The 25,041-nt window shown below is 41.6% G+C and overlaps 2 protein-coding genes across 2 annotated transcripts; one reads left to right on the top strand and one right to left on the bottom strand.

Moving 5' to 3' along the window:
- Positions 1–94: 94 nt before the first annotated feature.
- mis18a (MIS18 kinetochore protein A) lies at positions 95–6,380 on the top strand. The gene is made up of 5 exons (XM_067608200.1): positions 95–415; positions 667–733; positions 1,787–1,909; positions 2,746–2,848; positions 5,640–6,380. Exons 1-5 carry the CDS (start codon positions 172–174, stop codon positions 5,718–5,720), a joined length of 618 nt encoding a protein of 205 aa, XP_067464301.1. The 5' UTR covers positions 95–171; the 3' UTR covers positions 5,721–6,380.
- Positions 6,381–11,493: 5,113 nt separating this feature from the next.
- On the bottom strand, positions 11,494–23,537 carry hunk (hormonally up-regulated Neu-associated kinase). Its single transcript, XM_067608196.1, has 9 exons — positions 22,820–23,537; positions 19,755–20,047; positions 18,803–18,858; positions 18,253–18,388; positions 18,029–18,156; positions 16,234–16,360; positions 15,950–16,118; positions 15,445–15,607; positions 11,494–13,864 (listed from the first exon to the last, which is right to left on the bottom strand). The coding sequence occupies exons 1-9, from the start codon at positions 23,057–23,059 to the stop codon at positions 13,116–13,118; spliced, it is 2,061 nt and encodes a 686-aa protein (XP_067464297.1). The 5' UTR covers positions 23,060–23,537; the 3' UTR covers positions 11,494–13,115.
- Positions 23,538–25,041: the final 1,504 nt, after the last annotated feature.

Raw genomic sequence — 25,041 nt, 5'->3', positions numbered from 1 at the left:
GAAAAAGAAAAAGCTTCGAGGGGGTCTCTCACTGAACTGACCTAGCAAGCGAAGGCGGAAGTGTGAATGAATTAAATCTTGCCTCGCCTGGATACTCTTTGATCTTCACTTCACTGTCAGCTACCCGCGTAGGTTCAAAACAGCTAGTCTGTTTGAGAGAAACTAGTAGAAATGGCGTCGAGAGAAAAACTGGTAAAACGCCCACAAAAACATGTAGACAGCACATTTGATTTGTACAGCACAGACTCCACCGCCGTCGAAGAAAAGTTGTTTGGCCAAGCAGAAGAGGACGAGGACAGCCGGACGGCAGACGACGGACCTGTGGTCTTCATCTGCGGGAAGTGCAAGTTGCCAGTTGGGGATTCAATGTCCTGGGATGGAAGTGAAGATGACCAAAACCAAATAAGATTGAAACGTGAGTCTGGATTAGGGATAGATTCGCTCGGTTTTCTGGTTTGTTTTGGTTGGTCCACACAAATCAAACACACACCCAAACATATATATTTGTCTACTTTGTATTTATCAGTTTCAACTGCATGGAAAACGCAGATAGATGGAGAAGTCTACTCAGTTGTGCAGTTGTAGGCTACATGCTGTGGATTTAGACATATGGAAATTAACTTATGCATGTATTTCTGCATTAATAACATGTTTGTGATGTTTTAGGGGTCACTGACAATGTTTTGGTTGGAAAGGACACTCGCCTACATGAACCCAGCAAAAGATCTCTCTGGTAAGAAGCCCAGTAATAAATAAAGTAGCCTGATCATTTACTCAAGTAAAAGTAGCAATGTAACAGTGTAAAAATATTCCATTACAGGTAAAAGTCATGCATTCATCATTTTACTTAGACACCTCAACATACTCAAAAGATCAAAATTAAAAGTGCTCATTACACCACAGGATTGCTCCTGTCACAGTTCTAATATTATACCTTATATTAATGGATTATTAAAAACTGATGCTTAAACTTGTAAGCAGCATTTAAATATTGTAGCTGTTCTCAGAGGTGACAAAACATAAAAAGCAACATGGATGTGAAATCTTAATCTGGGAACTTATTATTGACTATACCTGTCAGATCACTGTAGTGGAGTAAAAAATACAATATTTGCCTTCAAAATGCCATCAAGTAGAAATATAAGGTAGCAGATAGTCAAGTAAAATAAGTACTTAAAATCATTTATATATGCAGTGCCAAAGCAAAATGTTGTTGTACTTTTTTCAGAGCACAACAAAAAGTCTTCGAACCAGCGTTTGAAGACTTTTTGTTTCTTTTACTGATTACTGTTACCTTTCCATAACCACAGTCTTCCCTAACCTTAAAGGTATACTATGCAGGATTTGTCGGTTGCTGTTTGTAAACACAGCATCCAAAATATGCCCTTTTTAAAACAGAAATAAACACAACTACACCTCCACACATCCTTGTGTGAACGTGCCACATTCAGATTTTGTGTGAATGCAGAACTTCATCCTGTCCGCTGTGGCCTCTCTGCTCTGCATGTGTGTAGCTCAGCCCTGCCCTCGGTCAAGCAGACACACAGACCTGCAGCTCTTTATACATCCATGACACTGAGACTGAGAGCAGAGCGGAGCCCAAAGGCTGACTTACTAAACTTAACCATACCTTAATCATAGAGGTGGCAGATAGGTAGGAAAATACTTATACATGTTGTTTTGGAAGGCATTGACAAAGCAACCTACAGGTATTTTGTTCATTTAGGTATGAGTAGCTATTTGTTGTAAACTGTTCTCTCTCTTTTTTTTGTAATTTCCCTTCCAGTCTGATTGTGGATCTCATCTGTCGAGGCTGTCACTCTTTGCTTGGCATGGTTTATGCATCCACCCCTAAGAGCATGGACCACAAGAGATTTACATTCTGTTTCAATGTAGCAGACATCGACAGGTATGTTTAGGCCTTGGGTTATCAGTAGGAACATTTAAAGACACACGCATCAGTTTACATTTGTTTGATGGGAGGTGCTTGACCACCGGGGCTCGATTCAGATCAATTTCTGAGGAAAGTCTAATGATGTGAACAGTTTTGTACATCTGAAGTTATTTTTCTTTGTTGTGCTAGAAAAAAAGTGAAGGTCAATAATAGATTTACAAGCTCACTCCCACTAGAGTCAGCTTTGTACATTGTTTAAGAAGATAACATCTACTGAAATTGTCCCCTTATTCTACTATATGTAGAAAGGTGAGCATAGGTGTCTATTTTTTTCTCGGAAACCTTCATCATATTCTTATGATTAAAGGTATACTATGCAGGATTTTCGTAAACATCATTTGTTGACAGTAGCGGGAGAGAGGCAAGGCACTCGGGAGTGTGCGAAAATGTCATATCTATTGGATTTTCACGGAAAAAGTCCTACACATAGAAATCAGTCCACAGGCTCATATAGGCAACCGAGAAAGTTGGGGAAGGTTTAATTTTTTAAGTTACATTACAACCTGTTCACTTGTTGGCAATAAAAACAATTAATACATGTAAATTGCTTCACAATTCTTACATGTGGCACCTTTTTTAAAAACAAGATTATAAATGTAACGGAATGGTGAAAACAGTCATTTTAAACCAGCAGTACCAAAAAAAACTGAATGTGATAAGTTTAACAAAGGTAGTGTTTATGGTTGGGGTATTGTATTGAATTTCATTAGTTTTACAGTTGTTCATATCCCCACTGTACCTGCATATTTAGCACCTTTCATATTGTACTGCAACTCTTTTTTTTTTTTCAGCTATGTGCTTGGTTCTGCAAGCCAGATGTTGGCAGCAGAGGGCCCCAAAGAGCAGCCAGTCACACTGGAGTACAGAGGCATTGTTGAACAGCAGCTGACAGAGGTGATTTACTGCTGCTGCTTTTCTTTGTCTGTTTCCTCTGTTGCTTTCTTGCTGTGTGATAAAATGTTTCATTCACACATTGCATTTCAACACTACAGTGCAATTTGTAACCATGACTATTTGTCCACAGGTAAAAATGACACCTTTAAAATCATATTGTTGATGTGAAAAATTGATGAAAAAGTATAAATCTCACTTGCAAATTGCCAGTTATGACAGTAGTCACTGTTCTCTGTGTTGCATGGTCTGGCTGACAGTGCTTTCACATTGCTTCGGGACCACTCTCATTGATTTTCAATGCACAGGTTGTACTAATGATGTCATCACCTTAGTTCTGGGAAGCCCTTGCCGCTGTGACGGGCAGACTCTTGTATCAGACATGACCTCATCTCTCCATGTCATCCTCTATAAACAGATTTATTGTCCACACCATTAGGTCAGATTAAAATAAAGAAGTGTATTTTATTTAGGATTTAGTGGTAACATCCAAAAATAGTTTATTCATAATTTTATATATATTTCAACATTCCTTTCCTCATGGAGTAGTACAGTTTAAAGTGCCACATTAGTATTTTATGGAAATCTACATGGTACTTACTTTCACTGGAAGAGCATTCCCAAAGTTATTCCCTAATCATCCTTTGTTTAAAAAACATCCACTAACCCTCAGATTGGCCAGTAGGTGGTGATAGTGCGCAGCAGCACTCTTGCACCAGGGACAAAAGATGTGATGGGGAGCATGTTGAGGAATCTTTGTCAGGGGAAAAACATGTTTTGATCATGGAGTGAATTTGTTATTAGAGCCGGGTGTATGAATGGTATTTTGTTTACTCGGCTACAGTTTCTTAATTACCTGCATGTGACACCTTATCCATCGTGGTATGACTGTAATCTATGAGTCAGTATATTTTAAACAAGTTATATTGCTTATGAGACAGTAGGAAAAAAACAAACAAAAAATTAGAAAAAACAAAACAAGTCATCACTGTGTCTTTGACGCGGATAGTTTTTATATAATTATCTTTCATGTGACCCCACGCGAACAAAACACATCTCAAAATGACTCACCTCCCTAAGTCACACAATGAAGCCCGTGCCCCCGCTGTGTACATGTTGCTACACCATGCCACTCAAACAAAAGGGAGCATAAGGACACCAAATAATTAAATGAAAAAGCTTACCCCATATCCTCTCTTGTTAATATGTAGGCTACCACTTAAATCTACTGGCTCATTGACTGTGTTCCAGTGTGAGCAGGCTGAAGATTAATCTGACTGTAGCAACACACTAATTGTATTAATTTTTGGTGGTTTCATAGCCATCATTCATCCATTGGTAAATAGAAACGTGACTATAAGGTGTTTGACTGGGTCAGGAATTCAAACCAGTGCTTCCTGTCATAACATGTCAGTAAGCATAAAGGACTTAATCCTTATTCCTGACAACTTCTACTGTTATTATCTTCCATCATCCACGTGTTTGACTTTTGGCCAATTGACCCAGATATTTTTCTTAAGAAGTGGTGTGGAAGACATGATACGACTTGTTCCAACAACAAGTCTCGTGTAGGGTGTTGCATCAAACCTCGATACTTGTTGGTTACTGACTTAAATCTGTCAGTGGCAACAAATACCAAAAACTGTCCAGTACCTGAAGCAAGTATCGAATACTTTTCTCAGATTCACGTAGAGCTGCGATGATTAGTTAATGAATCGATAAGTTGCCGACTGTTCAATTAATCGCCAACTATTTTGATAATCAATTAATTGTTTTGTGTCTTTTTTTTTTTTTTTAAAGAAAAAAAGTCCAAATTCTCTCATTCTAGCTTCTCAAATGTGAATATTTTCTGGTTTCTTTAGTCTTATATGGTAGCAAACTGAATATCTTCAGGTTTTGGACTGTTGGTCAGGACAAAAGAAGACATGTTGAAGATGCTCTTTTTTTCACATTTTTCACCATTTTCTGCTCCAACCAATCGATTAATCAAGAAAATAATCGACAAATTAGTTGATAATGAAAATAACTTTTAGTTTCAAACAGGTAATTTAACGTCACCTTAGGCTGTGGGAACTTGCGATGAGCACTTTTCACTATTTTCTGACATTTTAAACACTTAACAATTGCAGCCCTGCTTCTTTTGCTAAACGAAAAAAGGGTTTTGTTAAAAAAACAAAACAAAACAACATATGTATTTCTCAAAGTTAGGTATCAAAAAAAGTTGTTTTTGTAATAGTTCAACTCAGGAAATGTCACTTGTATGTCAAAACTGTCTGACTCATTGGCTTTCTGTATGTAGTCTTTGTCCTCATGTATGTGATGAAGGTGCTCATCATCGCCGCCGCCGCCATAGTTAATGTATTCTGTCTGTCTGTCTGACTCGTAGACACTTGTTTGGGTTCTCCATCTTTTACACTCACTGACCTGTCTCCCCCACCCCCCCCACCCCCCTCCACCCCTCTCACTCTCTCTCCTCCACCCCATCGTACCCATCCATCCCTGACCACCACCCCTCTGGGTTTCGTCATCCTCCCCCTGCTGTCTTCCTTTCCCAATTATCTTTTCTCCTCCCTTCTTTCTCCCTCACTGCTTCCTGCTGCTCCCTTCATTTCCCACCTGTCCATTTTCTCGTTCCGTGCTCTGACTCCTTCATATTCCCCCTTTTTCCGTCCTCACTCTTTACTCTTTTTTTTTTTTTTCTCATCTCATCCCGCCCTTGCTGTTCGTCCTCACATCCCCGAACCCTGCACCTTTTCGCACCTTCTCCCTTCTTGACCCCCCCCCACCCTCCCAGATGAAAATGCTGGTCGTGTCCATGGCACAGAGGCTGGAGGAGATCGAGGCCGGCCTTCAGGAGGGATGTGACGAGGTTTGACAGTGACGGACGTCTGGGTGGATGCTTTGTCCAGGTGTGAGGATTTAATGTCCACACTCCTCGGCCCCTACCCTTATTTTTTTTTTTATGTTAACACTTCCTCCTCAAAGTTTCATCTCAACCACATTCCCTCAGTAAGACGTTTTGTCCTAGCCTCACCTTGTGCACAAACACCTACACATGCGCACAACGCGGCTCCCGCTCCGCTTTGTCCCGAGTACCGATTGTGAAACAAAGACCGGCTGCACTGGTAATCAATCACATTGTCAGCTCGGGCTCCCGTGGCTCATGGCACCATCTCCTCCGCGCGTCTCAGTGCGGCGTGAATGTACGCTGTGAGCAGAATGTTTATTTGTGCAGGATTTCATCAGGCAGGCTGCGCACTCAGCACAATGCTGATATTGATCGGGCCACTCGAGGCCACACACACACTTTTTCTTTGTTCTCTTCTTCAAGCATGTTGTCTTGAAGCCAGACGGCATTGCTTAATTTATGTTTTCGGTTGTCTTGTTGTGGTTAAAATTAAATACATTTACTCTTTGATACTGACTGCATCACAGTCAAACACAATATTGGATAATTATTCACTTAAAAATTATTTTAAGGCTCCTGTTAATATTAGAGCTCATCTGTTTTTTTTGTTTTTTTTTAATATGAAACCCTTCATTTGTTGCTATTACAAAACTTGTTCTTTCTTTGTCTGTTTTCTGCTTGTTTCAATTGTACAAGCATGATTTGTATTTAGTATTTTTGTGTAATAAAGTGTTTCCAAAAGAGTCTATCAGGGTAATGTTTTTAAATGTTTCTTTTGCTTTGACTTCGTCTGGTCAGAGTGTCGGGGATCATTGGCTCATCCTGCTTTGTCTGTAATTAGAAGTAGCCTGGATTTAAGAGTTAAACAGCAAGTTTAAGGTCTTTTGGTTAGAAGGGGGGGAGGGATTGATTATATATTTAAGTAAGTGTTTGTTTACCGACTGACCTCTAATGTGCCTAGCAACACTTTCTACCAAGGCGGGAAAGCGGCTTCATGCTGTACCGCTTGCCCTCCCTCACCCACGAGGTTTCATCAGCCTCACAGAACAACAACCGTTAGAAACGGCCAACCAGCACGCTGTATCCAAGGGCAGGTTGCGATGGCAACTGAGAGCACGTGCTATGCTGAGTGCCTGTTGCCATCTCGTCATCGCGTTCACTGCCGGAGGAACAGCCAGCCAGCTCGCTGGTCGGCACGCCTGTCAACAGACGTTATCCCCCGCTCATACTTAGACACACACACAGGGGAGGAGTCCTGAATGAACCCCCCTACCCTAATCTCTGTGTGATGTTTTTCTCTCTGCTAACCCCACCCTCACTCCCCTTATTCTCCCTCTCCCCCCCCCTCCTCCCTCTCAATCTCCCCTCCCTCCACTGCTGGGGAGAAAAAAAAAAAGTCAAAACAACAACAAACAAGCCGCATGGTTTTTGTTGTTTCTGGTGGTGTTGCTGGTGGGTGGTGTTGTCTTTATCCAGTCCTCGCTTAAGGATGAGCCGCCTGCATTCATCCTGTACAGAGAGGGGATGATGCAAGCTGGCCGGCCGGGCAGTCGCCTGTCCAGATGTGGGCTGTTACGCTCTGTAAGTGACTCATTTTGTATAGTATCTCCCAGTTTGTTTGTTGGTCCATTCAGAGCAATAAAGCTTAAAGGCCAGTAGCTTTTGCTTGAAGTCATCTCCATTGTGAATGGCCTCTGAACTCATTTAGCTGTTATATAGACACGGTGTTGCTGGATGCATTGCACTGCTGAGTGCAATTATTGCACCGGTTTCACCCCTGAAGTCTCAGCCAATCATTACCAACCAAGCCGAGACCAACATAGAAACACAGGCACACAAACACACCAGTCAGTACATCTACACACATTCTACAAGCACTCGGGGACAAAGGATGAATAATGCAGAGGTAGTGTCTGAGTGAAAGTCGCCTCCCCTCTTTCCCTCCTTTTCACCTTCCCTAAGCAATAAGGAAACAATGTTGCCATGGAGGCAATGAAGCCTCGGCACGCTATCAGCCAATTACAGCCTTCCCTGTGTGAAACATCTGACCAATGGCTGCCGGGACTGATGCTGCTGTTGCCACAGACACTGAGATCCTATTGGCTGAGCTCTGCTTTTTGATTGAATTTCTGATCTTGTTTTTGAGAGAGAGAAATATTTCAAGGAGTGCCACCTGTGTGCCAACTTACAAAATATGTTTGTTTCCCACTGAATGAAAAAGATTATTTAGTGAGAAGGAAAATGATGTTGTTTAGGGGATTTAAGAGACCTACAGTAAATTCAGTTCCATTTCTGTCTCTATAATAAAGTGAGCAATGAGGAAGAGTTTTTTTTTTATTGGGTAATTAAATATTCTGAGGTGTATGTGTCAGTGAAAATGTGGAAAACAATCTAATTTCAATCATGACAATTTTAATCAGTATTTATGTCTCTCAGGAACATATTTGGTTGCCCCCTGACAAAAGAGCCACACCCCACCAGTTGCTCATTGCTGGTTTATGACCAATGCCTGATTTAACTCTTGATTTTCCACTACACAGTCCAAACACAGTACCCAAAGCATACAGTTATATTTTCCCTGTGCTGTGCATATCAGATTTCAGCAACATGTAATTCAGATAATGGATCTTTGAGTTGATACATGTTTACATGTCATACAATGATTATACATTTATTTACATGGTGCCTTTATGTAAATAATATCCAGAAATATTATATTTAACAGATTAGATCAAGTGCAAATGTTGATATCTCCTCCTTTCTGTTCTGAAAATATGACAAAAATAATAAATATAAAAAAATAATATAAATAATAAATGGTAATGTAAACAAAACATTATTTTAATTTGAATAATTTGATTACATTTTATGCAGTAAAGAACCCTGAACTGAACTTTTGATCGCCACAACTTTTCCTTACAGCGTCGGCTGCTTGACATATGCTCGCTCAAAATCTAAAGTCATTAGCTTAAGTCTGGTCCCATCTTTGTGTCACACAGACTAGACGGCAGGTCAGTAAGTAAAACCCTTCATCTGGGATGTTGAATTTCCCAAATTAATCTCAGGAATCAGTGGGTGTAAGGTGATCTTGGTGTCAAGAGTATTTGTGAAACTTAGCCCAGTTTTTGTTGTACTGGTTTTGCCCCTTCTATGAAAGCATCAAATCTCTGATAAGCCACAGCCTTCTCGTTTCATTAATCACCTTCATCTGTGTCTGTGATCGAACAGGATAGCCAGCCAGTCAGCGACTCGTCTGATGGAATAACCCAAATCCCCTCTGAGTGCGTAAAGCCTCCTACTTCATTAGAAACATCTGCTTGTTTATTTCCCCCCACGTCTTTGTGTACGCCTGTGTCTGCCAGGTAGTCTGGCTGTCTCTCACTCTCTCCTCCTCGTTCTCTGCGTGTGTGAAAGCTGCTGAGGAAGGCAGTACTGGTCTATATGGGGTTGAACCAGGATATGTGAGTGTGTGAGTGTGTGTGTGTGGTCAGCACGCACATCCCTGGTGTACTACACAGTGTTGCAGGTTAATCGTCTGTTTTTCTCAGACACAAAGGCTCGTCCCGTTGCCACTGACACCCTAGTGTGAGTGTGTGTGTGCGTATATGTGACGAGAAGGGGGCTGAAAACAGGATTAGTGTCATCAGGATCTAAGTCTGAACAGATTGACAGGAATAAAGTCCTGCTGTACAGTAAGTGGTCAGTTTGACCTCATATGAAAATGTAAAATGTAATAAAATTCATATTAAAACCTTTTTTTCTGGCCAAAAACAGGTAATGAACAGGTACATATGAACATCAACGGATGCCATCACACAGGTTATCAATTCTTTAATACAACAAAGAGATTGGCTGTTCAATTTTCGGTCTTAATTTGGCAGGAAAGACTACATTTCTTCAGGGTGTGGCACATGTCTGCTCTCGTCACACATTCTTCCTCTACCTCAAAACAAACGTGTGTATGAGTGCATGTCAACAGGTATGGCTTGCTGATATGGATGCAAAACAATCATCATAACCACAAGACCTCTAATATTGATATATTAAAATTTTTTTTTTTAAGCATGGAAAATTCTCTACTGCGCATTTCCATCCGGCATCCCAAATATTTCAGAGATCATTCTTGGAGAAATCTGATGTAAACTATAAGTACTTTGGCCATATGATTCTGAAAAAAAAGATTAATATATTGGCCACCCCTGCTGGGAGAGTGGGGGGATAATTGTTTATCACGGACTCATCAATGTAACTTGACCTCTTTATACACAGATTAACTTTGAAATAATCTCTGTGTCAAGGAAAGGGTTTGTTTTTGTGTCTTTATCTCATCACTATGGATTTCTTTCATTAATGCTTCCTGAGATTATGTACAGATAAACAACTTGCTGTGGCATTGAGAATGAATCCAAAAGGCGGTCCAGTGCTTCAGCCAACGATTGTTTTGAGTAATGATGAATCAAAACAATAACCTTATAATCTATTTAAAAAAAAGTGGGGGAAAAATGCCCAACCCACAATATTCCAGAGCCCAATGCGACATCTTAAAAATACTTATTTTGTTCATCCAACAATCCAAAATCCTGACATTTAGATTAATATCACAAAGCAAATCCTTTTTTTTTTTTTTTTGAGAAGTGAGGACCAGGTATTTTTTTGGCATTTTTGTTTGATAAATGACTAATTTGCAAAATCCTGTTGATCAATTTCTGTCAATTGAATAATCAACTCATTGATTAGTCTTAATTTGTTATTCCCCACCACTTTCCCCTCATCTCACTGATATGTTTCTGAGTTATCATCGTCCATAGAGGCATTAATCACGAGAGGAGGCTTTCCAGAAGCTCCACACTTGTCGGTAGTTACATTTTTGTGTGTGTTTGTGTGTGTACGCCTATTACAGGTATCACCAGAGCAGCACTGTACTGCAGGTGCAGGTATTACCTGTCCAAGAACTGTAGTATACAACATTCCTTTCGCTCTATGCTGTGGTTAAGCCATAGTATTCATTGCTACAGCCTGTTTGTCTCATTGGACCGCCTGGGGATTTTGACTAACTGTCCACCCGTCTTTGATAAACAAAAGGCTCCGGCTCTAATGCATTTTAGAGCCACTCTTGCCCCTCGGCTTTTATCAGCTTAGCCACGCCGATTTAATCATGCAACCCTGTTTGTGTTGTCCTGTGCGCGTGTGTGTTTGTCTCGGCGCTCTGGTGATCCCCCCTTCTTTGTCTCGTCAGGGCCGTGTCACCCAAAGAGGTTTATGATGAGGACGGGGGAGCCACAGCTGAGTAGATTAATGTCTACGGTATGTGTGTGTATGTGTGTGTGAAGAGGGAGGGGTCTTATACATGTATATTATAAGTCCTAATGTTTCTTCAGCTGTTGGAAGGGTGCATTTTTTTTCTTTTTTTACCCGCCACAGGTGTTCCGTAGGAAATGTGTACAGCATGTGAGACAAGTGGCACATTGAGGTGTCACAGAGATCGAAGAGGCCAATATTCATTAAGTCCTCCAGGAGCTGAGTGTTAGAAATATATGTAAATTAACAAGAATGTTTATTTCTGTAGATTATTATGGAATTTCTTAAATTAATTATGGTAATTTAAGTGTATTCATTCAAATGTTTTTAGCTAATAAGAAATTGTACGTCGGCATATGTTCACAGAGTAAATGTGTACATGCAAGATTGATGCCAGACAGTCACCAGGTGCATTTAAAGGACCAGACAGACACATAATGGATTCAGTATAAATATTTAAAATACTTTATACAGCATAGAAATCTCTCGACACTCAAACAAAACCATCCATTACAAAATCTTACAAAAGACCCCCCGAGTCTGTATCAATCTCAGTATCAACCAGAAAAAAGGTACAAAGACGTAATTTCAAATGCTGACAATACCGTTCGACTCGTGAAACATTGCATGCAACTTTTCATTTTGACAAGAGGAGGATTCTATTTTAACAGTGAGAAGCCTTGTGTGCCCCGTGGAAGCCTTTTTCGTTCGAGTCAAACAGTTCAAGCGAAGATAGTAAGGTGTGAAAAATGTCGATAAACATTTTAGAATCCCTTTGTACGCACGGCAAAAGTGACAGGAACACAGGAGTCGTACTGTTATTTACAAGCACAATTTTCACATCACTCTCAGAGAGCTCTTGGCAAATACTCGTCATTGCAGTTAACACTTAAGACTATTGCACAAACTACAGCGTTAAGACAAAAGGAAGTGAATTATTTTCGTGGATGTTACGTGATCCTAGCAGTTCTTCCCACCCTTCTTTCCCTCAGCCTTTGGCGAGGTTGATCAGTTTCATAAGGCTTTTGATGCTTTATTTTTTCATCTTTTCTTTTTTTTTTTTTTCAAAACTGACTATGAACAGACGTATCCTGCTGTGGAAGGAAGTCATAACAAAGACTTCTACAGTTTGAGTTTCCCTGTGGGTTATAGAGGTGATGTAACACTTGGATATAAAAAGTTATAGCTGTGAGTTATTATCAGTGTTGAGTGACAGTTTATATGAATCTATAAAAGGTGAGTATGACTCTACTCTTGGTACCTACTCCTATTTCATCGTGTTGATTCTAATGGCACTAGCACTCAGACACTGCAACACTGTGGCAAAGTCCACACAAGCACGTCACAATCGACTGCTGTTATACATTAATGTATGAGTAATGCAGTGAGGTAAAAGATGGTAAACACCATTGTTACTACAGGTTTTGGTTTTCAAGAATAGTGCAGTGAGCTTCTTCGGCCAGTCAGCACTGAGGATACAGTGCCAGCTGGCTGGAAGTCATTTAGAGAGTTTTCACAGAGACAAAACATTTATACGTGTAATCAGGGTTAGGGTAAGAGTTGGGGTCTGTTAGCTGGTGTGAATCAGTCTGCGGCTCAATTAGTAACCAGTTACAGCAATATTACATAAGAGAGTATCTCTTAAACTCAGTATATAATACAGTGTTTTGTGTGTATGCATGTGCGTGTACGTGTACAACTTCTTGACAAGGCCCATATTACATGATGTCCCATGTCCACTCTGTATCTAGGACACAGCGAGGTTTAGTCATTGCTCAGGGATCCGTTTCAAATCTCATCTTCTCTGTGTCACCATCTCTGATTATATAATGAGAGCGCTAACAAGAGATTTTATACTTTCACTCAAACCCCCTTTTGTTTCTTTTTTCTTTTCTTTTTTTTTTTTAATGATCAAGTCCGTCATGAAAAGTGGCTCAGTCGCAATAAAGGGACAGTTCACAGTTCAAAAGGCCGCTCCGGAAGACCTCTCCAACTTAAATAAAATGTTGAGAGGGGCCTTGAGTTCAGTCTGTCTTTCTTTCGTTTGCTTTTGTCTTGTGTCCCTCAGCAGAGGGTCTTGAGTGCACCTGAAGCACAGAGGAGAGTCTGCATGGGGTAGGGAGGTGGGGACACCACTTCTTCGACGACCTGTTCTGGTCGGAAGGTAAACGGCTGCAGCTGGACCTTCTTTTTCAGGATCTGTCCGATTCCCATTGAGGGGAACTTGCTGCGGTGCGTCGGACTGTCGGGATCACTGCTGCTGCTGTTGGAAGGAGGACTGAATGCTGAGGTGGGGTTGAGGGGACTGAAGGCGGACTTCGGGGGGCTGAAAGCTGAGCTGCCTGGGGGGCTTCCAACAGTGCTGGGGGGGCTGCCACTGGTGTCAGAAGAACCACACCAATCTGAGGAAATGCTCTTCTTCGGCTGCGGGTTGACAATGAGGACGGGAGGACTGGGGATCGTGGCCTTCTTCAAGTATGAGGAGTCGGGCTGGAAGGCAGAAACATGGCGGGGCGGGGACAAAGTCCCGTTGGTCAGCTTGTACCACGGTGAAGCCGGAGTGTCTTCAATTTGCTCAGCTTTGGAGAGGGAGCCGAAGGAATGCATGCCGATCGGCGATGGCGCTGGTGGAGCAGGAATGTTGTGTTCCGGGCTCGTATTGACTTGCGGGAGGGTGGCCAGGCGCCTCCGTTGCTGTGGAGTGTTGGGGAAGAGAGGATGAATCTCAAGATATTCCATAGAGGAAGAGGCGACAGTGCCGGGTGGTGCCAGAGGTGAGTTACGATGGCCTCCAGTTATGGCACGCAATAGACCTGAGGAGGAAATGAGAAGCATTGTAACATTTCTGAAATACTGGATTTTGATGTTTGTCAAACATACATTTAGGTAACACTTTATTTTACGGGTCCCTTAATTTTATACCAATTTCCTGGAAATTTTCTCAGTAATTTGCAAGTATGTAACAGTTAAGTAGGTAATTACCCACTCATTATATATGGGTTCATATGTAGTTGTTAATTTGCAAAAAATCCTAATAAATTGACAATTCTTTAACTGACAGAAAATACTCAGTTTTCAGTGTGTAGTTTTGTGTGTCAAACTATTGGGTTTTTAATAATTGCTGTGTAACTGTTAATTAAAAGAACATTTCTTTGAAAAGGTTATTAAAAAAACAACTGAACATAGAGTTTGACACACAAACTGCACTGAGAACTACAACAACAACTAACAACTACAAACAACTATACACTTTTTTCTGTTTTTTGTTATAATTTGTACCAAATTGCACCACCCTCTTTGTAAAATGTCCTAAAAATTAAATACGTGCAAATTATATTATTTTTATATTAAAAATACAAAATTTCCAGGAAATTAGTATAAAATTAAAGGGCCTGTAAAATAAATTGTTAACAACATTTGTAACATTAGTTTTTGCTCCTCTAGCTGCAGACACTGAATGAGGTTATGAAGTGCAACTTCTCTGAATACTTTTGGCTGAGTTCCTTACATGTCTACATTCTATGCATCATGTCTGTGAAATATACCTGTCACACCATGATGTGAGAGTACAATACTGTACGTAACAAGCTCATGTAAAGGTACAAGGACACTCTGTCCTGACTGTAACCTTGTGGTGACCAGCCCCTCCTGACTTGCTGGATTTGTAATAGCCTATGGGCTTTCTCTATAGCACTTACAGGTAAATGAGGAGAGGGAAAGGAGCTTAGGCTTCAGCTTTGCCCCCAGGTCCTTGTCTGTCACTTGTAAGCTCTTCTTCAGGGAATGTGCTCACGCAGACTCCGACCACTTGTCATTCTTTGTTAACAATCTCAGGCCTATTTTATAAGAACTCAATTCAATTAACGCTGCTGTGTTGCAAGACTAAATTTAGTTTTATTCCAAATTAAAAATTTACTGCTGTTCTATCTTAGTCATTTTATTTAAGTGTCAACCAGCAACATTAAATAAAATAGTGTTTGTGTGTTTTCCCCACAATTACTGGCAACTTGTCCAAGATGCTTCCTCTCAGATGGATGGATGAATGGGTGGATGGTTGGATGGATGGACAGACAAACGATGGATGGATGGAAGGATGGAAGGATGGATGGATGGATGGATGGATGGATGGATGGACAAAGAATGAATGGATGGGTGGGTGGGTGGATGGATGGATGGATGGATGGATGGATGGATGGATGGATGGTAATTATGTATGTGTGCAACAGGTCACTGCTGTACAAGAACATGCGTGCTCAGTCAACCTACCCTGTATGAATAAAGGTAAATAAAATAGAAATAAATAAATAGAGTGGTACTTATTTAAACCAAATTACTTATTTTCTTTTTTACAAATCTGCCCAGGTTTTTTGTACGGCACCACATGAATCCTCACCTGTCCTGTGTTTCTTCTCCTTGCTGGGCCCCTTGCTAACAGCCAGATAGACGGGCGTCTGTTTGGGGGGTATGGTGAGCTTGTCGACGTGCTTCCTCCACTGGGTCTGGAAGTATTCATTCTTCTGCTTTTCTCCTTTCTTTTTCTCCTGGAACTGCATCTCCTAAACAGCCAGAGTGAACCGCACATTACAACAGCCCTTGGCACAGACAAACCTATTGTGTAACCAAATATCATTAGCATCATAATTCTTGCACCCTTGTAACCCTTTGCAGGCATAGACACTGAACTCAGGTGAGCCTTTAGAAAATGGTTTTTACAGAGAGATACTTTCTTTTTTTCTTTTTTTTTCTCCCTTGGAGAGAAAATACCGGTCTTTGTAAAACTAATCCAGCATCGCCATCCTAAGGTAAAATATGTATACGTGTATAAGAGCTCAGATTGATTTCTTTACCCTCTGTTAATAAAAATGACATGGGACAGGCGTTTACTGGGATCTTCTTACCCTGTACTCTTTAGAGAGCCTCTTCATTTTCTTGTTGAGGAGGAAGTACACAGCCAAAGTGTGGCAGGCGCGGTTGGTGAGGACGGCACTCAGCACCTCACTGTGCTTGTAGTCCATCTTCTCTGTCATATGCAGCAACACCGTGTGGTTTATTTCCTCAATGTGGATCCTGAATATAGAAAGGGAACACAGAGTTTAACAAAAAATAGACGACAAAACTGCTGAAAAAAGACTCGGAGCATTTCGAATTTTCATATGACCTCGGTGGATGTGTGTGAGTCTACCTGTTGAGGTACGGTGCCCCTGTGTTCTTGTTGGCCAGCTGTAGCCAAGAGTCAGCCATCACCTGATGAATATTGGGGCGCTTGTTGGGATCAGGCTCAAGAAGCTTCTTCAGAAGACAGATGGCAGCTGAGAGAGAGAGAGAGAGAGAGACGGAGAATAAATATTCATACACTGCCACTGACACGCAACTCTCTGCACAGAAAGGAATGTTTACTGATGCTGAAATTAGGGCTGCAACTAACAATTATTTTTCTTGGTTGACTAAAACATGTTATTACATATTTTACTTTAGAAATGTAACTGCTCATCGGGTTGACAACTATGTGATTGAACATATAATATTTCTTCATTTCCTGTCACCTGGTTAACCTCTGACAACTAATCTGTATAACTAGCTCGACCAGGGGTGTACATTTCATAATCCCTTTGTCTTGACAGTGCATGTACACACTAAACACGAACTTGGCCCTCATCTCGTTATTACATAAAACAGATTAGATGATACTCATATGTCATTAGCTTGATTAACAGGCACTTGCATAAGGGGGTTAAGCCAGGCCTTACTTTGCACATAGAGAGCGCCACTGTTGTGATACACTCCGGTATGAGCGTCACTACTTCCAACGAAGTTAATACACCTAAAGTTAATAATAAAGTTAACACACCTGTGTTCACATGCTCATTTGATTTTCCGACCTTCGTCATCTTGGTTCACAAGTCCCACTATATTTAGCCCTATTGTTTATTATTAAGTAGTAGTACTGAATTTGCTTTAGAAATGCCTGTGCAAATATATTCTACTTCTATCACTATAAAATGACTACAATGATAGATTCCCGCAAAGCCTATAAAAAACAGTGGGCGGTTTTAAACACCATTGTCAATATATCTTGATATCTTTTTGATGTTCTGCCAGCGTCTTCTTTGGAACTCTTGATCAACAGGAAAGATTAAAGTCTACTGAGGATTTGAACAAATAATGACGGTTTCTTTAGCACACATGTTTACTCAGGCATGCCAATCTGTTTCCTTCATGCACCTTGACTTCTCACATGTTGTCCTCTGCTTAGACACCGATTGCCTTGAATTTCCACAGTAAAGAAATATTACAGTACAACTACAATAAACTCACTGTGCTGTTTGCTTATGTTTAGGTAAGCAGAATGTTTGAGGGTAGAGTTTCTCTTGAAGATTTAAGAGATTAGTTATAAAAGGAGTGTCAATCACAAAGATGCATATAATCTCTCATTTTTTCAGTGATGACTATTCTTACAGTTTTTTTTGTTTCTTAAGCCTTTTGATCTGCATTTTGTCTTTTTTTTTTTTCAGTTGGGTGTCATTTAACAAACAGCTCCAAAACTCCATTGTGAAACCAGACTGTCAGGTTGATAGCCAGCCAAAAAGCTAAGCAAAGGTTATATGTGACGAGTGATTTTTTTCAGGGAGTTGGCACTAAACCCATAAAGACTCAGGTCACTGGCAGAGCAACTTCTTATCTCGACATTTCCATTTACCTGTTTGCGTGTCTATTGTCAGACAACTGGATTTTCATTACATATGTCAACATATTTTCATTCTCACACGGGAAAACAGATCCCGCAATTATCTTGTTTACATGCCTGCTATTCATTCAAACTTCACTTCTTCCCTGAGGGGTGATTGCACTGATACATGAGTGGGCATGGTAGTGCACCATCTGTAGGGTATAGGAGCTGATGGATTCATATTTTGCTCACCACAAAGCAACAGCTTGTCGTCTGCACAGAGGTGTGCATTTGTGCATTTGTTATTTACCTGTAGAGAGCGAGGGAGGTAGAGGGTTCATCTCCTTGTCCACCATCTTCTGGTGCAGGGCTCGGAGACTGAAGGGCTCCACAGTGAACGGAAGAGTCCCAGTCAACATCGCATACATGTTCACCCCACTGAAAGATCAAAATACATGAAATTAACAAACCTATTTCAATATCTTGATGTTTGACAACAATTTGTGTAATTGCTGAGAAGGAAATTACACTCACATGGACCAGACATCCACCTTCGGCCCATATTTCTTCCTGGAGAGTAGCTCCGGGGCAGCATAGGCCGGACTCCCACATTGGGTGCTGAATGGATCTGAGTATCCCAAGATGCCAGCGCAGTTACTGAGTCCAAAATCTGAGGGACAGAAGAGGTGGGTGAGTGTTGTTTCTTTTTCCGACATACCATTATTTAAATGGCCTCATCAGTGCTACACACACAAACAGAAGCAGATTAGCACTTTGGTGAGAGCTTGTGAGGGTTTTAACGGCATATTTAATTGCTCTTAGCCCCTCACCACATGGGACACTGTAACACTCCAGCTGAAAAAATCTTGGCATCAAAGGCCCTCTTTTTTATTATTAACTTATCTTGTTCGTCGCTGTGAGAATGTTTGTATTTATGAATGATTTTATGGAATTTCTGTATCTTAAGTTTTACACGTGTGAGTTTAAAGAGAAGCAGCATTGCACTGAGCGAGGAGAAGAAACAGAAGGAGAGAAAGCTTGAGGTGAGTTAAGACACTCTAAATGCTAAGAGCGCCTAAGTTACCTATGAGCTTTATGTTGTCCTGCTCATCCAACAGGAGGTTTTCTATCTTCAGATCCCTGCAAGACAAAGAGAGAAAATGGAGATGTCAATGCCTGCACAGTGTCCGCATTTACATTAGATAACTTATCTAAGCCGCCGTCATCATACAATGCACAAGACGGAGAGGTCAGCGGTAATCAACCCCCTCCCCATCGACCCCAACACATACACAAATACCCTCCCAATGTGGGTCACGCTGGCTGATTTTTCGGGGTCTATTGTGTGCCTTCAGATCCCTCCTTAGTCTTACAAATCCTGTTATACAGTGATCTACATAGACCATCTCACCACGATAGAAATTTAGTTCCCAGGCTCTGAGCGACAAAGAATGTAATATTCCCAGGAAGAGCTTTGTGAAATTTAAATCTGAAATTTGACTTTTTATTGTAATATGCAACAGTATTTGAGAAATGCACTCGAATGACTAATGTTTGGGTTATTGCACATTGCTTGGAAAGTCAGCTGTTGGATTTAACAAGTAAGAACTTTTTTTTTTTTTTTAAATCATATTTATTTTTCAGTTCTTAGCAGCTTTCTGGGAAACCTCCGAAAGCATAGCACTGTAGTTATTGAACAGACAGATCTGGTTATGTGTGGATTAACAGTAACGTGCACAATGAGGACTTAACCCACACTTTGAGAAAGAGGATCATGTCTGACTCTGAGATCTTAAAGTCAGCTTTAACCCCTACAAGAGCACAAAGCTCTCTGAGCTACTGTTGGCAAACTGTCAACATTTTTGGTGGCACTGACAATAGCAGTTAAAAGTTCTCATTCAAGTGAATGGGAATGTGTCCAACTTTTGACAGGTACTGTATGCAAATACTGCTTGTGACATTGAAGATCAGTGTGTGTGTGTATTTTTCTTTCACTTTTTAATTGTCTGCTGGAAATGAACTCCTTGCACCCTTACCTGTGCACCACACCCGCCCTGTGCAGGTGCTCCACAGCCAGCACCAACTGACGTATGTATTTCTGAGTCTCTCTCTCGTCCAGGCGTTTCTTGTCATAGATGCGGTTCATGAGGTTCCCGCCAGGACACAGCTCCATCACTAGGTAGTAACTGTTCTCCGTCTCAAGGATGTCCAGCAGCTGCGTGATGTTAGGGTGGCGGATCATCTGCTGGATGTGGCCCTCCCTCCGCAGGTTCTTGGTCACATACGAGTCCTTCTTGGCCTTGCGCTTGTCAATCACCTTCACCGCCACCTGGAGAAATTGAGACAGGAGATGTTGTGATTAATATCCGTGGAGAATGGAGCAGTAGTGCACTGCTGTGTTTTGGAGGCAGGATTTCAGAGAGTTGTAGCGTAACAGGTGATGAGCTACTCAGTCTCGGTTACAGAGAATATAACTCGACACTGACTCACAGCTGCTGCCAATGTGGGACAACCCAGGCGCTACAGGGCCCTGAGGCTGCAGGAGGGGGAGGCGTGTGTGTGCATGCACCGTGTGTGTTGGAGGAGTTACTGAACCATCATAAACTAGGGGAAAAGCAAATGTTACCCGATCTGTTAAAGGTGCTTAGGCCAAATGGACAGTTAATATTGTCCCATTTGGCTCAGAGTTCAGTTGCAGCTAAACACACATGAGGAGTGGTGACAACTGCAAAACCAAAACTGAGGAAGGATAAACTAACATTTTTCTGAGGCAGATTCAACAGACTGAGAAGAGCAGATTCCCAGGCAGGCAGGCGTGTTAAGTTTTTTTCTGTAATTACTCATCCCCAGCATCTTCTGTCTGTGTTTCACTGCCCTTGTTGTCTCATCAGAGAAGAAATCTGCATAATGTCCTCATAAAAGTCACAGAATGTGTCCTTTTCCTTAATGACACCACTTTGCTTCCCTCTGTACCTAATTACATTCAATAGCGTACCCATCTACTCTATTTCATCGTTTGCCCATGTCTCCTTGTGTACTGTCTAGACTGAGTTCAAGAGCATGGCTACCATACACTGCAAATCATCTCAAGGGGAGCCCACCGACATGGAAAGACATGACCAGTGAAACTAATCATCATATCCATTAATGAAATGGTGAGGGCCAAAGTGGATGTATGTGTGTGTCTTCTCTTTCCTCTGTCCTTCAGCTTGTCTTTTTTACTTTTGTCCTTTCATCTCTTATAATTGATTCACCTCTGAAAACCTTTTTACTGCTGCTAATTAATACTGGCTTGTATGTGCGTGTGCATTGAGCTGTCACAATACGGTAATAGATGGCCCGTGTTTACGACAGGCAGTGTGGGTAAGAGAAGTGGGTGTGGGGTATATATGGGGGGATGGGGCACTGTATTTACAGTAGGCTATATGAGTAGAGGAGGAGTGGGGGGTGGGGGCCAGGGGGAGGGGTGAGCCCTGCCAGGGGGCTTCTGGGGGATTCAGTTGTTTATCAGGCGCCCCTCAGACAGAAAAGGGGGGAGGTGGGGCAAGACAGGAGGGAAAGTGGGTTACAGACATCAAAAACACATGCATATGACCTCTCAGGCCCCCCTGACCATGACAGCACCATCTCTCACCTCTCCTCACTTTCATACCCCCTGCCATTAAACACACACGCCCAGCATGTCCTCACATCCATGCTGACTTTCTAGTGATGCTAAAAAAAGGATCTGGGAGTCTGCCTGTATTCCCCCCCCCCCCCCCCCCCCTCCACTACCATTTTGCTTGAATAAATTTGCTCACTGCCCTCCGCTTCCTCCCAACGCCTGTTGGACCCCGTATGCCACTGAATGAGAGAGAGAGAGTAAAGAGAGGGAGAGCATGTGATGTGCTCGATGGTGTGATTGCCAGTGTTTGCATCATCCTCAACAAAGAGAGTGAGGGAAGGAGCGCCTCTTCTCCTCACAGCAACAGAATGGGGAGGGGGTGGGGGTGGGGGGGGGCACAGGATGAGCTAATCTCTAATATAAATGTGAATTTCAGTGTTGTACGAAAACACAAATAGAAGTGGTCCTACATGTGGGGACACATAGGGAAAAGGAGGTACTTGTTTTTCCAATATGCAAATGTCCTGGCTGCTCTTCAAAAAAGCCTGGAGAGACAAAGGCAACCAGTGGCCAATGGTAGCCCATATCAAAGCCCTGTGCTGGCAGAATCATAATGAGGCTGAAGCCCATTTATCAACGACGTGATTTCATATGCAAGTAGCAGCCCCGTTCTCTCATAGGCTGGGCAATTTTCCTCTCTTTTCCTATCACAGGCTTAGGCGCCCACTGCGGTGAGATCACCACCACAAGCAGACAAAGCAGAGATTGAGAAAAACCACGGAGCGCACAACTAGTCATCCAGCACATGTTGGGGGCAAAAAGACAAGAGCACATGTTGGAAAAAGACACACAGCTCTCACATACACTAAAAGTAAATATTTTCACTCAAGCCTGGCTATAAAACAAGCCCTGCTGAGCATATAGCTGAGTTCAACAGCTGGTGTGCCACATGAGCTCATTAACAAAGACTCCCATAGCAAACAAGGCTGATCACTTTCTCTGGGGAAGCTAAGCACTGATTAGTCTGTAAGATCTGTATTGACAGATTGTAAAAAAATCTTAAAGGCTAAACTGTTCATATGAATAGGTGAAGAGTTTTTCTTGGCTGACATGCAGCAGAAAAGAATGTATTGCCAAACAGGCGTGAGCCAAGTGACAGCTGACACTGTCCACTGAAATGAAATCTAAAACCATATCAGACCTCTCTGGCTGCATGCCACAGATGGTTTTTAAATTACTACAGTCAGAACAAAGTCATAAAGTTTTCTGAAGGGTGTAATTATCTCTCAAAAAAAGTTAACTTTTGATTTAAAATTTACAAGTGTAAGAAATCAATGATAAATCAATATCAGCTGCATTTATTCTGAAGGCGTGTGGTAGAATCACAAGATACATTTAATTCATTTAAAGAGATATGTAATATATCACACACAATTTTACCAAACCCTGTTGTTTAGCAGTCACATTTCCACTTTGTTGCCCCCGGAGTATGCTTACCTTCTCCCCGGTCATCGCATGGAGACCTTCTCTAACTTTGGCGAACGATCCTTCTCCCAGCTTCCTCCCAATCAGATAGTTCCCGACCCGTTTGGTGTGGTAAAAGTTCTTCAGGATGTCTGCCGCAGGACTGCATAGTGAAGCCGGGAGGATGCTCTCATTCCCGGCACTGTTTGGGGTTTTACCCTCATATAACGCGTGGCTGTTGTCCACTACCATGTCGCTGTCAGCAACTGGCATCACAGCTCCCTTGTCAAACGCCTCCTTTTAACAAGGGAGAAAATTACGCACGCTCGTCTCTCTCCTACCTCTAAGGCAGGTATTCAATGCTTACAGCGTCCGGTACAGTGCGTAAAGTTCGTTCTGTCTGCGTACTCGCCCCTAATAACAAATTAGGGAAATCGGAGCTTGCGCCACCTGTTCGCCCAAAGCATCCAGTGAGCGCACTCAGCAGTTTCCAAGACAAGGCTTGATTAGTGTGTCAGCTTAGATTTAAATGACACGGAGAAATACCGGACTCAATCATGGAAAGTTTATAACTGACGCAACCTGTCTTAGTACTTGAGAGGGCTATTAAAAAAAAACAGTCTGAGGTAGGCTCTACTCAGCTCCCCTCTCCATGCGCGAACGTCTTCTGAATAGTCTATGTGAAGGCAGCGTGTTTCTCGGTTTGAAGTGACTTTCCCGGTCATCAGAGTGGGCGTTACTTAGTGTGATGGTGAAGAAAAAAAACACACACACACAGCCCCTTTGCACTGTGATGGTGATTTTCAATCCAATCAGCGCAGTCGGGCGGAGCACATGTGAGAACAGCGCTGCTCTGCCGTCTCGCATGGTGCGCTCAAAATATACATGGATGTGAACAAAGAATACATGTGTAGCCAGAAGAGAGAGAGAGAGAGAGAGAGAGAGAGAGAGAGAGAGAGAGCAACACTGTCGGTACAAATACCTGGACATTTTATTTAATAACGTGATTTCTAGGTGTCGTGATTAGGCTGATGACATGAGCGCAGATTTTTGGTCACACCGTGCGCTTTGCGTCAGGCAGCTCAACAATCCATCCATTTCATTGATAGAGATTCACATTTCTAGTAGCAATAAACAAATGTTGATAGTGAGAAGTAGTTCATTTCATATAACGCGCAACATTTTCCAGACAGGAGAAGTGTTGCCATTTTCTTCTCAGTGTGATTTTGGTTGTTTCTGAACTTGGAGTTGTGCCAATAATACAGAAAGTTGCACTCCAGTAGCTACACCAGCAGCAGCAGACAAAGGAGCATTTCCCACCTTCCACACCGAGGTGTTCACTGGCCTAATTAACGTGGTGTTCATCATCACTCAAAGGAGGACACCTGCGGGGAGGGGCAACAGTTTGAGATGTATTTTTCTTCATGTATTTGGCTCCAGCTCAGGTTAATCTGACCTAATATGATTGCATTATGATGAATATATGTTTTTCCTACACAGTGAACCTGCAAGGGTTAGACAAAATAACAGAAACACCTGACAATTGAATGCAATCCATAAAAATAGCAATGCAATATATACTACAGTGTGAAGCTTATATTTTTAATGATTTGTGTCAAATATGTGTTTTATGAGGCTGTATATAGTGGTGTTACTGTATTAGATTTAACTTTATATACAGGTTTGGCATGTTTATTTTCTTTGTATGGATTCCTAGAAGGAGTGAGAGGAATGCATCCACATATACACATACATTGCTGGACCATGCATCCCAGACACTAAACCAGACACCCTGACAGGGAGCCAAAGGTATAAGTATACCACCATCTATTGGAGTTATTTTGTACTGCAAGATATGAGCTGATTACCATTGTTCATTTTCCTGATATCAGACATTTATTTCTTTAATGAAATCATGACTTGAAGGAAGTTGTCCTTTGACTAAAAACTGTAGCCTGTAAAATAAAGACATTTGCAACCATCCATGAAGGTTATCTGTTCAAGAGGGGGACAAAGGGGTGTAGTAAGTGAGTCATTTCATTATTTGGAGACAACAAATCTCAATTTTAAGTACTTTAAAGTGCCTGTTGGAAATGTATGTATCCTTCAATGCTTTATTCTGCATTTGGCAAGTGTTATATCATAAAAAAAAAACTGATTATTTCATTACTTCTCCTTATCTGTTACTTGTAATACTCAAAAGGTATAGCCTGTATTTTGCTCAGTCTAAAAAAACAAGTACAGACTCAGTCTTG

Source organism: Thunnus thynnus, chromosome 13, assembly GCF_963924715.1.
Source record: "Thunnus thynnus chromosome 13, fThuThy2.1, whole genome shotgun sequence".
NCBI classification, from domain to species: domain Eukaryota; kingdom Metazoa; phylum Chordata; class Actinopteri; order Scombriformes; family Scombridae; genus Thunnus; species Thunnus thynnus.
The sequence above is the reverse complement of the archived record's forward strand: the minus strand, read 5'-3'. Positions and strand labels throughout refer to the sequence as shown.

Coding starts and splice junctions, on each gene's coding strand:
- hunk (XM_067608196.1), bottom strand. CDS start 23,059: ATGCCAGTTGCTGACAGCGACATGGTAGTGGACAACAGCCACGCGTTA. Junction 20,048..22,819: donor ATGCGATGACCGGGGAGAAG/GTAAGCATACTC, acceptor CAATTTCTCCAG/GTGGCGGTGAAGGTGATTGA. Junction 13,865..15,444: donor GGAGAAGAAACACAGGACAG/GTGAGGATTCAT, acceptor TTTCCTCCTCAG/GTCTATTGCGTGCCATAACT.
- mis18a (XM_067608200.1), top strand. CDS start 172: ATGGCGTCGAGAGAAAAACTGGTAAAACGCCCACAAAAACATGTAGAC. Junction 734..1,786: donor CCCAGCAAAAGATCTCTCTG/GTAAGAAGCCCA, acceptor TTTCCCTTCCAG/TCTGATTGTGGATCTCATCT. Junction 2,849..5,639: donor TTGAACAGCAGCTGACAGAG/GTGATTTACTGC, acceptor CCACCCTCCCAG/ATGAAAATGCTGGTCGTGTC.